The 14,387-nt window shown below is 38.1% G+C and overlaps 1 protein-coding gene across 1 annotated transcript in view; it reads left to right on the forward strand.

The window, feature by feature from the left end:
* The window catches only part of LOC145681971 (DNA damage-regulated autophagy modulator protein 1-like), a 50,446-nt gene that overhangs the window by 20,181 nt on the left and 15,878 nt on the right, over positions 1-14,387 (forward strand). Inside the window, exon 5 of the mRNA XM_081753571.1 lies at positions 4,423-4,567. Coding sequence (XP_081609697.1) covers positions 4,423-4,567 — 145 coding nt within the window. The remainder of the gene's footprint in view (positions 1-4,422; positions 4,568-14,387) is intronic.

A 14,387-nucleotide genomic window follows, 5' to 3' on the forward strand; every position in this document is an offset into this window, starting at 1 on the left:
AGTCTCTCTAAGTTTGTTAAAGTCAAATCTTGCCTTAACCATTTCCTTAACGTTTGCCGTGCCAAATATTAAAAAATCAATTCGAATTAATTTTATTTCTAAAATTAATAAAAACAAGCTACATCCCATAGTTATGAAGAAAATAGTAATTTATAAGTGTTACAACTTAAGATTAGAGTCTGTCTGTTATAAAATTTCAGCTAAATAAGGATAACATTACCCTTTCCCCTATCCGAAGATTGGTAATGTTTCAATAGTTTAGATATCCGCCTTCGTGATGTATATTATACGCAAATAGAGTCTGTTTCTTCAACACAATTTATATGCTCAAAATTTCACGCTATCACTGCGTTTTGGAGGTTACAGGTTCAGATTTACCGTCAGTTACTCGGTTTTGGTTCCATTTTTAGTTTAGTGCAAATGCAGTGCAAAAATGAACATTTTCACGGCGAAAATCTCACCATAAGGTAATCAGAACAAAAATAGAGTTAAAACCACACAAAAACACTACTACTGTAGCATATCATTTACATGTTATTTCAACACCAACGTTTTCTTTAATGCTAGTTCGTGAGCTAGTAACCTCTTAGAGGAGTACGCCCTCTTTTGGGAAAGGGATGTGAAGGAAAAGTTTGTATTGGGAGAGGATCTAAGGGATGCATAGGTTACAGTTTTCAATGTTTATTTTACTTTATTTCATCATTTATTTACAGTACATAATATAGTCATTCTTATGTAGGAACATCATGATTTTTGCGATTATAAACACACTGACTGATGGATGCACAGGTAATAATATAAACACATAAGAGAAAGAAATCACAAAGAATGTACAATAGAATCGGCAGAATGGAAATAAATTATGAAACTGTAAACATAACAAGACGGTAGAGTATGGTAGTTGTAAAAAGATGCGATGAACATGAAGGATGAAATGAAGTGCAAGCGCGTTACAACACGAGGGAAAGGTTAAATCAACGAATGCTGTTATCTTCTGCCTAGGGTCGACGGTAGGCTGATGAAGACTGGGGGAGCCCTGTTAGTCACAATGGAAGATCACTGTGCACTATATGAAGGGAAAATGTGAGAGAGATGAGCATGAATACGATATTCGTCCAGAACTTCCAGATCGACCGAACGTATAACAATAAAGTGTGAAAAGGAGATGCAAAGGTGTATAGTAATAACGTGGTCAACATGGGTGAAGTGAAAGGTATTGCATAGTGTCGAAAAGTTGTGGGTGGTGACGAGTGTAGCGATCGGTGAGAAATTTCTGGCGTAGCGTTTCTAGGTGAAATTTAAGAATAGGAAATGTAATACGAGAGTAAAGGTCACGGGTGAGACTGGGTAATGAAATGCGATAGCCGATGTGAAAAGCGTGTCGTTCAAAAACTGCGAGCTTGGCATAGTACGATGGTGATGCTGATATACAGGCTGGAGAAACATATGTAAGCGCTGGGCGAAGGAAGACTTTATATGTATTAAGAACAGACCGGGAAGAGAGACCTCAAGTGTTTTCGGTTCGCCTTTGAGTAAATTAAGTCTGTTATATGCCTTAGTTTTAACAGAGTTGAGATTAGATGTCCAAGTGAGGTGATGGTAAAAAATGAGCCCAAGATAGTTGACGGTTTTAGAATAATGTAATGGTATATTACGGACTTTTAATGAAAGAAGTGATGAGTTGCGATGGAGTTTTGTGCGTTTGCGAGGTGGTATGAAAATTATGACTTGTGTTTTATTAGCATTAACTGTTAAGTCCCATTTCCGACACCAGTGTGTAAAACGATTTATAGCTTCCTGAAGTGCAAGATTGATTTGCGGAACAGTGCGACAAAGAGCAAGAAATGCCGTGTCATCGGCGTATTGAAACAGATGGACGTTTGTTGGTAGATCGGGAAAGTCAGCAACGAAAAGTAGATATAATAGGGGTGATAAAGCGGATCCCTGTGGAACGCCACATAAAGAAAAATTGGAAATGAAAGATCAGAATTTATGGTGACGTAAGTAAGACAGCAAACAAGAAAATGATAGATGAAGAGGATATAGATCATAAGAAGCTGGAATCTGACAAGCTTGTAAATTAATGCTAAATTCAATACTTTATCAAACGCTTTTTCGAGATCGAACAGGACTAGACAAGACGGTTGAATCATGTTATAATGGTTTGTGATTAGTGTCGTGAGACGAAGCAACTGGTCATTAATAGAGTAGCCAGGGCGGAAACCAGCTTGATGGATGGGGTGAGATGTCGATCGTTTAAATAGGGATGTAATCTTTTAACGATGATCCTTTCAAAGATTCTACTGAATGTGGACGCTAACTGGATGGATCTGTAAAAGAAGACGGCACTCCTTATTCATTAGGTTTCGAAAACATGAGACATTTTGAAACTTTCCAGTCAGTTGGGTAGAAGTCACTGTGAAAAATGAATGTAAATATTAGGGCTAGAGATTGGAACAATGCAGGTAGGCTTTTGTTTGATATACCTGTATGTTATGTCATCAAAGCCGGGAGCAGTATTTTTCTTATGCTTAATCACAGCTGATATTTCATTCGAATTGATGGGAACATTTAGGACGTGGGGTGTTAATGGATGGTTGGCGTCCGGCTGAAAGTGGTGTGAATCTGTATTTACTTTGTTAACAGGATGAGAGTGGGAAGTAGCTTGTGCAGGAGGTGTAAAGATGCCTTGAATGTGCTCTGCAGAAGCGTTCACTTTTTCCAGATCAGAGTGCAACTGCTTGTCATCGAAGAGAAGAGGATATGGAGTGTTGGTAAGTTTCCCACACAAGGCGTTAAACCGCTTCCAATACAATGTTGGCTGGGTTGTGTCGGCAAGAGTATTGCACGTTTTGACCCACTGCCTTTGCTGAGATGCTATAAGAGAATTTCGGACAGTTCTCTGTAAGTGGTGGTGATGAGGGAGTGCATCTGGGTTTCGTGTACGAAGGTATTCACGATATGCTTGTTGTGACTGACGAAACAAAGGACGATAAAGCGGTGGTAATTTTGGACGATATGGTATGGACTCTGGAGTATGTAGAGAGCAGAGGCTTGTTGGATAGCACAAGTAATATGTTCAACTTGAGTGTTAAGTTCATCTTAAGTAGTGGGAGTTTGGTAAAGTACAAGAGCAGAAGAGAGGTAAGTACGGTAACGGGACCAGTCTGTTTTATCGTAACGGGGTGAGAGACTAGGTGGTGGGAGGCGTTGGTAAGGAGCAAGACCTGTATGATAGGTAAGTTTTATTGGCGCATGATCGCTACCAAGTAAATCGAGAACTATAACAGTGCAGCGTGTGGTGAGCGTGATTGAAGTAATTGCAATGTCCGGTGTGGTGTTTGATATGAGCTGAGTGGCCGTTGGAAGATCGAGAACAACGTCTGTCGTATGGGTCGTGATATGATCTGTAAAGCGGGGTCGGTCTTGAGCGGAGCGAATGTGGAAATTGATATAAGCAAGAATGATATACTGGCGGTACGTAGCTGAGATGTGAGAGAAGAAATCCAGAGAAATTTGATTGCCTGGTCTGATGTATATTGTAGCCAGAGTGATCGTGATGTTTTTAAAAACAGAGTAGTAATGACATGCTCTGGTAAATGTAAAGTGAGACATTGTTGTTGCCTGCATGGAATATTGTATTGCGAGCCTATACCAGCTCCGCCATTAGCTCGCAATGCTAGTAAGGGACTATCACAGCAAAGTAAGATGTAATTAGAATTGCGGCAGGAAATAGTCTTGGTCAGAAAAGTTTCGTTGATAAGGAAAGCTGTAATGCGTTCTTCAAGTAACAGGGTTTGAAAGGGAACTTTGTTTTTGGGTAGAGATATGATATTCAGAAACAAGAAACACAAGTCCATAGTATTAAAAAAAATTAAAGAGTTGTTTCGTATCGTGCAGTGTAAAAATGGACATAGTTATTGGAGTAGGTAGCGTACAGAGAGACGTTGAAAGGTGATTTGGTGGCAAGAATAAGTTGTAGAATGAACACCAACGATTTTTTGTCTACCCGTTTAAAGAGTTGCGCCCTTTCTTCGGGGAATACGGACGACATTGCCTTCCGATCATATCAGAAATAACTAGTAACTGACAGGGAGAATTTGCATTGTTTTTTATTGTATGCTATAACCTAAACTTTACACAGTATATTCAGCATTTATATTAAGTAACGAATAGCGTGCTGTTTTCTGTAATCGGTCATGAAGATAGTTTTGTAAGCATACGAACTGTCCAGCAACATTTACATGAGTAGCAATGCTGCAATCTATTGTTCTTAATTAATAGGAACTTAGTGCAGTAATATAACAAACAATAGGTTTTAACAAGCAATGGCGCCTGAACCTTGACACATGCACACCGTCTAGTGAATATATAGTCCAAATCCTAACGAAATACTTGTTCATGCTTTTTTCTTTCTTTCAGACGTTTGCTAGCTACGAAATGGATCGTTCATATTGCAGCAGAAGAACGGCTCACTTTCGTCTTTTCCTAGCTGTGACTGTTTCGCTGTGTCCAGTCGTAGGTGTACCAATGACAAATGAATCATACGTTCATTTCCGGGGTACAGGTACGAATGTCATAATCTACATTACCGATTTCTAATTCAGAGCTCTCTTACATCATATGTATAGTTTTCTTCTCCAATTATCTATTAACCAGGCGAATATACGAATACATGAACAGTAGACAAAGAAGTCTGTCGATTGGCAAAGGCAGTGATGATCAAAGTTGGCCAATTTGTGTCAGTCTCGCTCAGGGTTGTATTCACTAAAGCGTGGGGCACAGTAGATGCGTCGATGGGACGTAACCAAGGAGGCTAAAATAAAGGATTTCACATGAATATGTATTATCTGTCAGGAAAGTAAATGTACACCTATCTTTCGAGTCTGGCATTCCTGCGCTCCATCCGTGGAGAGTATGAGAATTAAATCAATCAAATGTTTACTGAGGGGCAAAAAGAAAAGTTTAATCTGAATAAGACATTGCAAGGGGCACAAGCTATGAATACGAATAGTGCATAGTGTAAATAAAGGACGACACCGAAAGAGAAAGCCAGAAACAGCTGTTAAACTTAGAAAAAAGAGTAAAAATTGTCGAAGTGGGAACATAAAACACAATTACAACAAATACGCCGACAACTAAACGTTCACCATGCCATGATCTTGGTGTAGTGGTTAAGATGCTGGCTTACAAATGGAAAGGTCGGCAGTTCGGATCCCCGCCAAGGACATTTTTTAAAATTTTTGTTCATAATACATACAGCTCATGAGAGAGTAAAAGAGGTCGTATTTAGTTTTTCGTAGCAATTATTATTGGTAATGTTTAGTACTGATAATACTTTTTGTCTTTGCGTATTGCTTTTATTCTTTTCTTCATTTGGAAAGAGAAGAATATCCGAACAAGTGCCACCAAAATTTCTCTTATTTTGAATTTAAACGCCATTTGCGATTAGTGAAGAATGAAAATTGAACGTTCCGAAGTAGCTGCAAAAAGTGAAAGAAAAACATGGAAATTGACCACACTCATGGTTACTAAAAATACAATTTCTACATGCCTTACACCTCCCGACCACATTTCTACGTTAGCAAGTAAGAGGCTTGTGTTTAGGTTAGGCTGGTCAATACGTTTTGCAAAGGGGCCCGGTTTAGCTCTGACGCACCACAGGTGCGAGAAGGGAGCAAAACAATTTCTCTCTCTCTCTCTCTGTGTCTATTTATCTATCTATCTGTGCATATATATAACGTTATTTGTGAATGCTATAACCACCCTAATTTTCAGCGGATTGAGACGAAACTTGGCACAAACATTAGTTGTTGAAATATATTGATGCATTCGTTAACCAGAATAATCAGATGAAAATGTTCAAAATGGCGGCCCTTCAAACTCTTAAAAAGTTCCAAGGGAACCAAATTTCGCCAATAAATAGGTATTCAGAAAGTTTGAATAACTTTTCTTCTTTTACTGAAATATTTGTGTGCAGGGACTTAACCTCTTTTATTGAAATATTGGACCCGATTAATTGCCTAAAGAAGGTTCACGCCCTTTCGCTTCGGGCAGGCTTTTTTTTTTTTTGCAGGAGGGGGTTATTTTCGTATCGGAACAAGATGATTGTTAGTGATGATATGAAATTACACATTGAAAGTGAAGTAACTTGTGAAACGTGGTATTTGAAAAAATAATATAATAAATGTGCTTTCCTCTAACACAGAGAACTGTAAATCATGTATTTCGAGTTGAGTTGAGTTGATTTTGAGTTTAACGCCCCGTTCAGCAGCGACGCTATGTGAGACGTGGATCTACTGATTAATGTGGAATCCGAACCACATGAGCTCCCGCCGGGAATCGAACCCGGGACTCATCTATTTTGAGTTCGGGAGCGTGAATGGCGAGGAGTGTTATTGGATTTCTTTTTAGTAACACATTGCAATACAAATAAAGGTAAGCAACATTAGTGGTAAGTAAAATACTACTACTACTACTACTACTACTACTACTACTACTAATAATAATAATAATAATAATAATAATAATAATAATAATAATAATAATAATAATAATAATAATAATAATAATAATAATAATAATAAGTGTTGTTTGTGGCAAGGCAATATCTTCCTCAATTCTTCTTCAAACGTAATGATTGTAACGCCACATCTCCCTTACAAACAAAATATTAGCAATTTATATAGAGAGAACGGGAAATTGTATAGTGATGGGAGCAACGTTGGACAGTATGCACTCATAGTACTTAGAAAAGTAAGCGATATCAATGCAAAATGAACGAAGAGTCATTGTCATGGGTAGTCATGGGGCCACGGCAAAGCCCTCTTTAGGCAAAATGTCGATAACTTATATCGAGAGAACAGGAGGTGATAGTGGGATGGGACCAATTTTGGACACCATGGACCCATAAGGCGCATCGAAAAAATTAGGGGGCGGACGCCAGCCAGCCTTACTTATTTCTACATAATAATATAAAATTATATTGTCGAAATACACACACGAGTTAGCTACTAATATTTCATATTATTATTATTATTATTATTATTATTATTATTATTATTATTATTATTATTATTATTATTATTATTATTATTATTATTATTATTATTATTATTATTATCATCGACAGCGTCTTTTCATTACGTGAGCATGTTTGACATGAAGCCAAAGAGAAGATACATGATTCGTAGAAAGAATAAGAATAGCCAGTTACTTTAACTGTGAACGACGGCGAAAAATACGAAAAGAGTGACTACCTGGAACAATACTTTCTCTCAAATGGATAAAAGATCAAGCCGAGATAGATTCGAACTCGCATGGACGGCGCGAAAAGCAAGTGTTTTCTCCACTTTTTTTTAACTGACTCACCGAACGAGTTTCAGCAACTTATTTATTGCTAATTTTAATTGCTTCACTCGTTTAACTTGTTTTTTTCTAATAACATATAACGACAGGAACACGAACACAGAAACATCGAGAACAGTTAAAAATTATAGATTCTCTCCCGCAGGGAATCGAACCCGGGACCCCATACACCAAAGGCGCACGTGCTAGCCACTAGACCTTTTTTTTAAAAAAAAAAAAGTTAACTGACTCACCGAACGTGCCTCAGAAACTTGAACTACTTATTACTAATTTTACTTGCTTTACTCATTTTACCTTGCTTTTCCAATGATCTAGAACGACAGGGACACGAACACAGAAACATCAAGGACAGTTAATATCACAAAGGCTCTCCCACCGGGAATCGAACCCGGAACCCCATACACCAAAGGCGCACGTGCTAGCCACCCACGTAACACAAACCGGACCATGAACGTCTTTTTTTGGGGTTCGAATTCAAAATGACGTCTTTTGAAAATTTGGAACGTCTTTATCACGTACCAAAATGGTAGTAAAAATGACGTGTCAAACATGACCGAAATTGTATGTGTTTATCACGTGCCAGAATGGTTGAAAGAACTGACGTCTCAAACATCACCTAAAAAGGACGTCTTTTTGAGGTGCTAAAACCGCGGACGTCCTTAGAACAGTGCATGCTGGGAGTCGTGCTTGATAGAATCACATGATAGAATAGCGCGCGTCCATCATTTAGAAAGTCGCGTAGTGTTAATTTAATTTTTAGTAGTAAAAGTACTCGTTTTACAGCAAGATTGTCATAACAGACCACTGTGCTACTATACCGGAGGAGAAGGTAAATTATCTCATCTTATCTTTTCAGAACATTGCACTTAATTAGGGTGAAGAAGAACTATGTATTGTGTCATTGAGGAAGAACCGGAGATACAGTTGCCTGAAGGCAATTCAGTTATTATTGCCAACGAAATTTGGCTCACTCCACGAAAATGTGAAGTTCTATGGCCTCCATATAAAGTGTCTACTCGTTTCGAACGCGCGCTTAAAACAGGGGAACAACCACAAGAAAATTAGCTTCCTGTGAAAATAAAAAAAAAAAACATCAGATTTAAGACAAGTGAGTATTTGCATTGAATTTCCCGTACAGGTTTACTTTTGGCACATGACTTGAAATAATTGTTGATAAATTATAAATCTTTCATTAATTTCCTTCTTATTGTTTCTTAAAAGCTTTCCACTTTCGCATAGATACAATTCAAGGGTGCCACCAGAATTGTTTTAAAAATTACAATTAGATATATGTCTAGTAGAAGAGGTACAGCAATTTTTTCTAAGAAAAATGTTACAATTTTGATGATTTCTTTTCACATTAGCTTAGGTTAGATTAGTTTGTTAGATTGTTACTTTAGGGTCCAGCATAATTTTCGAATAAATCATAGAATTTCACTTATTTCTGTTAATAATAGGTTTGGTTAGGGTTATGTGAGGTCTAAGTACTTGCATCAACCCATTTGTATAAATTTTATATTTTTTACGTACCTCTGGAACCCTTCTGCTAAACATACCCCAACGATTGTTTTACGATTTACTTATTAATGCGGCTTCTAGATGTGTAGCATAAAACTTTAAAACTAAACTAACCTTTGCTATGTTGCCACTAAGAAGCACGAATACTATCTAATCAACTCAGGGCAGTGCGAACGCGCGGGAATGCGTCCGAAGGGAGCAGGCACGTCAGCGATTATGGGTACACGCGCTAGTAAGGGTAGTGGAAAGAAGTGGGTTTTTGGCAGTGATACGAGTTTTACTAGCACTGGTCATGGTTTCATAGGAACGCTCCAATTGTAAACTTAAAAACACAAGTGGCATTACTTGAACACGCGGTTCTACCAAATTTTGACATCTTTCTTACATGATTACCAATGGGTACCAATATAACCAAAAGGGTACCTGAAGTAGGTACCAGGATGACGTGATTGAGGTTAAAAAGATGACGTACCATGATGGTACCATATAGGTCATCAGTAGACGTCTACGGACGACGAAATCAAGGTGAAAGAAATGACGGTGCACAAATAGTCCTCTGTAGACGTCTACTGCACCTTACAGAAGACGTCGCAGATCACGTGATATTTGATGACATTATCACCAAAAAAATGACGTCATGTGATACCTTTTTAAAAACGTCTTCTGTTCCAATTTGTGTTACCTGGGCACTAGACCAGCGGGGAGGGCGACCAGCAGGGAGGGCACGGCTCACTCCCTGTGTCGTTAGGGATTAGGACTACTGTATTGCCATCTATCACTTCTGTGGGTTGTATACTATGATCACATGTTTCTTCTTTGCTGGAAGAGTTAAAAATACATTCTATGTAAGACATGAGGTATTTAGACCTACATGCTCTTCATATAATGTAATAAAAGGGTCAAGCTGGGAATAAGAAAAATAACATTCCTTGGACAAAATAGAAACTATTGGCATCAGAAATATTTATCTACGAGGCATGCGCAGTAGTATATTTCAGAATAGTTACTGTTTAGCTCAGTAAACGAAGAGAGGGGTATAAAAAAGCAAACATGTCGCGTCAACGAGTAGTAAGCTTTAGTAACAGCTATCATATAGTAAGCTTTAGTAACACGATCATATAGACACAAATTGATGTAACTGTGAGTACTACAACTTGGATTTAACGAAAGCCGTTTAGATATTCAGTGTTTTGCAGGGTTGTGTAAGACACAATACATTCTTCATACCTCAGCTTCCAGTAGCTAGATACATGCAATTTCTGGTTAGATGCTGAAACTGCTGTCGGATTTTAATACTTGAGGTATTGCAGGATACAAAATGCTGTGCATTACTTGTTTGTTTGTAGACAGCTACTAGCTTAGTGTACTGAAAGATTGTTATAAACTAAGGATAGCCAATTCCGGAATTATTACTTTTCGGACTCCCGAAAGTAAAACCGGACAAATTCCGAAATTCGGAAAATTCCGATTTTGGAATAATTCCGGAATTCGGAAAAATCCGGAATTTAGAAATTTCTGATTGCGTTAACATTCCGGAATTCGAGAAAATCCGGATTTTTTCGAAATCCGGAGTTTTTCTCAATTCCGGAATTTTCTCAATTCCGAATTCTTTCCGAGCTCCGGAATTCTTCTGAATTAGGGAGTTTAAGTGAATTCCACAATTTTCCGAAATCCGGAAAGTGAAAGTTCCGCTTCCGAAAAATGAATTTATTTTGGTTAATATGAATCGTGGCGGAAATAAGTCTTTGACCTGGTAATGGCGACTGCTTTGAAAGAAATGGAGAGTATGAGAATTCAATCTGTCATATTTGTAGTTTCGTGTGGAGAAGAAAGAAAGTTGTGAACCAACGGTTTAGGAATAACTCAAGTTATTAATGTAAACTTTGCCGACATCATAAAAGAAATACGAAAGACATTTTGAATCGAAGAAATATAACATACAAATTTGCAAGCGGAGACAAAGAAACCTAACGTAACCAGACTAAAAACGAATCGTTTACCGCGTAGCGATCGCGGTTCAGTGGTCGAGGTGGTTGTGCGAATGCACGTTGTAATTTCTTTTTTACTTTAGGATTTTTGATGGCGATTGATCCGCGATAACATACGTTTTATTATATTCAGATATTTGAATACTCGGATGCTTCAATACTTGAACTATCAAATCTTCAGGAATAATAATAGTAATAATAATAAACTAATAATAGTTATTATTATCTCGTAGAAGATTAAAAGCTAGAATCTAATTATCGCTCAGGTCATACCATTACAAGCAGAAACGTGACATTTGGAAAGAATATTTCGGTTTGGTTTAATGTTGCTCACGAGAAGAGGAATTTCTCATCTTGTTTCTAAAATAAATAAAAGAACAAGAGAATTAACAATTTACGTTCGAGACAGGGCAAGGCTAACTCAAAATTTTCGTCTCTCTTTCGAGATGAGAATCAAGACGAGAAGAATAGTATCGAAAACATTTCCCGTCTTGTCTCGATTCTCGAAATAGTGTATGTCCATTCTTTAACTAACAATTGCTCTGTAGACTGAATGTCATAGGCTATTTCGTTACATTCTATTTCAGAGCTCATTGAATTATGCTCTGTGTAGGTATTTTGTAGCAAAGCTTTTATATTTACCTCTGCATATCCTAAAAATTAGTTTATTATATGCCTTACTGTTGCATGATATTCAGTTATATTTATTACAGTTATTTTCCTTAAAACAAACAGTAGAATACTTCCTACATGAAACTTCAATGGAACGTTGTAGTTTAAAATGTTGGTAGTTGCAGAGGTGTGTCTTGAAGGTACGGAATCCTTTCCCCGAAATCTCTGTTTTTAAGAAAGTTTTGCCAAATTTCAGGGCAAGTTTAAAACTTTTAATATTGTTATTATTACTATTACTATTATTATTATTATTATTATATCAACACCGTGTATAATCTTTAAAAGTATATTTAGTTTGTATCTGAATAGTAGAAGCTAATTGCCTGTCGACCTTGGCGTGAAGAAGTCTTCAGGAGGCAAGGACATCGGTCACGTTCTGGGTTTGAGTTCCGAATGGCCAAGTATTCGGGCTCGAGCCAAAAATTGTTAAAAGTTATAGGCTTCAGCCAAACATGTTCAAAACATTTGGAACCGAGTTTAGGCCTCTCAACGGCTCGAGCGGCTCGGCTTACAGCTCATTCACTATCGAACCGAACCGAGAAGTGAGCCGAGCCAACAGCTCACCCAACCGAGCCTATTTGAGCCATCGGCTTAGTTGAGCTGAGTCGAAACGTGCCGATGAACTAGTTTCAACTGGCTCGTACCGGTTCACATGAGCCGAGTAGGTGACCCATCCCAACCGAGAAAGCTCAACTCATCGGCTCAATTGGGCCGAGCCGACGGCTCATCCCAACCGAGCCGACTCGAGTTGTTCGCTCAGTTGATACGAGACGAACCGGTTGATATCACTACCCGAGTTGGTCTTCTGCTTGGGCTCAAGAATTCGGCCGTGCAGATCTCAGCCTTGATTTTAAGAATTACAGTATATACTTATATTGGTGATTACGACGTTTGAGGCTGTCTCGTAATAATAAAAAAACTCTTGTCTTCTCGTTATCTACACGAGACGAGATACACTAAAATTGCCCCACGAGATGCATTAAAATTACGAGACGAGACGCACCCCTGTTGTGAGCAACACTAAAAGTATTCCACGTTACTGCTTACATTTCTCATGGCTTTTGGTTTCCAGTCTAATCAGGCCATTATTTCAAAAACGAGTTAAAACGAACTGAACGAGCGAGCGAGCCATTATCAAACTGAACTCAACTCGAAACTTGACTTCGAAAACAGCGACTTGGCACGGAACTCGAACTCAAGAAAATTACCTTTGACTCGACTCGAATTGAACTCGAGTCGAGTCGAATTTTGGCTCGACTCGTGCTCGTCCCTATTCGTATTTGTATTTTATGTTTCCACTTCAACAACTTCTACTCTTTTTTCTCCGTTTACATGCTGTTTCTGGATTTCTCTTTCGGTGTCGTCCTTTATTTAGACCATGCACTATTCTTATTCCCAGCTTGTGACCCGCTTCAGTGTCTTATTCAGTTTAGGCTTTTCTCCTTACCTTGACTACACATGTGATTGATTTAATTCTCACTTTCCGCGCCGGACCGATGAAAATTTATTATTTTTATTATTATTATTATTATTATTATTATTATTATTATTATTATTATACTATTGAACTTGCACGGCGATATTACTGTATAATACGATATCATTTCTGTAATTTTACTCCATTGTATGTTATTTAGTTTATTAATGGGCAACATGTTTGGAACGAATCAATAATGTTTCTGTAATGATATTTCGACCAAAGTGCATGCCGTAGTTAATTTATTCGTTGATCTGGAGACAATTTAGTGCCCATTAATAAACTAATAGAGTAATATTACAGAAAGGATATCGTATTATACAGTAATTTCGCCGTGCAAGTTCAATAGTATAATAATAATAATAATAATAATAATAATAATAATAATAATAATAATAATAATAATAATAATAATAATAAATTTTCATCGCTCCTGTGCGGAAAGTGAGAATTAAATCAATCACATGTTTAGTCAAGGTAAGGAGAAAAGCCTAAACTGAATAAGACACTGAAGCGCGTCACAAGCTGGGAATAAGAATAGTGCATGGTCTAAATAAAGGACGACACCGAAAGAGAAATCCAGAAACAGCATGTAAACGGAGAAAAGAGTAGAAGTTGTTGAAGTGGAAACATAAAATACAAATACGAATAGGGATGAGCACGAGTCGAGCCAAAATTCGACTCGACTCGAGTTCAATTCGAGTCGAGTCAAAGGTAATTTTCTTGAGTTGAGTTCCGAGCCAAGTCGCTGTTTTCGAGGTCGAGTTTGATAATGGCTCGCTCGATCGTTCAGCTCGTTTCAACTCGTTTTGAAATAATGGCCTGATTAGACTGGAAAGCGAAAGCCATGAGAAATGTAAGCAGTAATGTGGAATACTTTTAGTGCGTCTCGTCTCGTAATTTTAATGCATCTCGTGGGGCAATTTTAGAGTATCTTTGTCTCGTCTAGATAACCAGAAGGCAAGGGTTTTTTAATTATTACCAGATAACCTCTAATGTGGTAATCACCAATATAAGTATATACTGTAATTCTTAAAATCAAGGCTGAGACCTGCACGGTCGATTTCTTGAGCCCAAGCAGAAGACCAACTTTGGTTGTGATATCAACTGACTCGTCTCGTATCAACTGAGCGAACAGCTCGAGTCGGCTCGGTTGGGATGACCCGAACCGGCTCAGTTGGAACGAGCCATCGACTCAGCTCCATTGAGCCGATGGGTCAAGCTTTCTCGGTTGGGATGAGTCACCTACTCGGCTCATGTGAACCGGTTCGAGCCAGTTGAAACTAGTCCATCGGCACGTTTCGACTCAGCTCAACTAAGCCGATGGCTCAAATAGGCTCGGTTGGGCAAGCTGTTGGCTCGGC

Source organism: Thermobia domestica, chromosome 3 (genome assembly GCF_964235325.1).
Source record: "Thermobia domestica chromosome 3, izTheDome1.hap1.1, whole genome shotgun sequence".
Lineage (NCBI taxonomy): Eukaryota > Metazoa > Arthropoda > Insecta > Zygentoma > Lepismatidae > Thermobia > Thermobia domestica.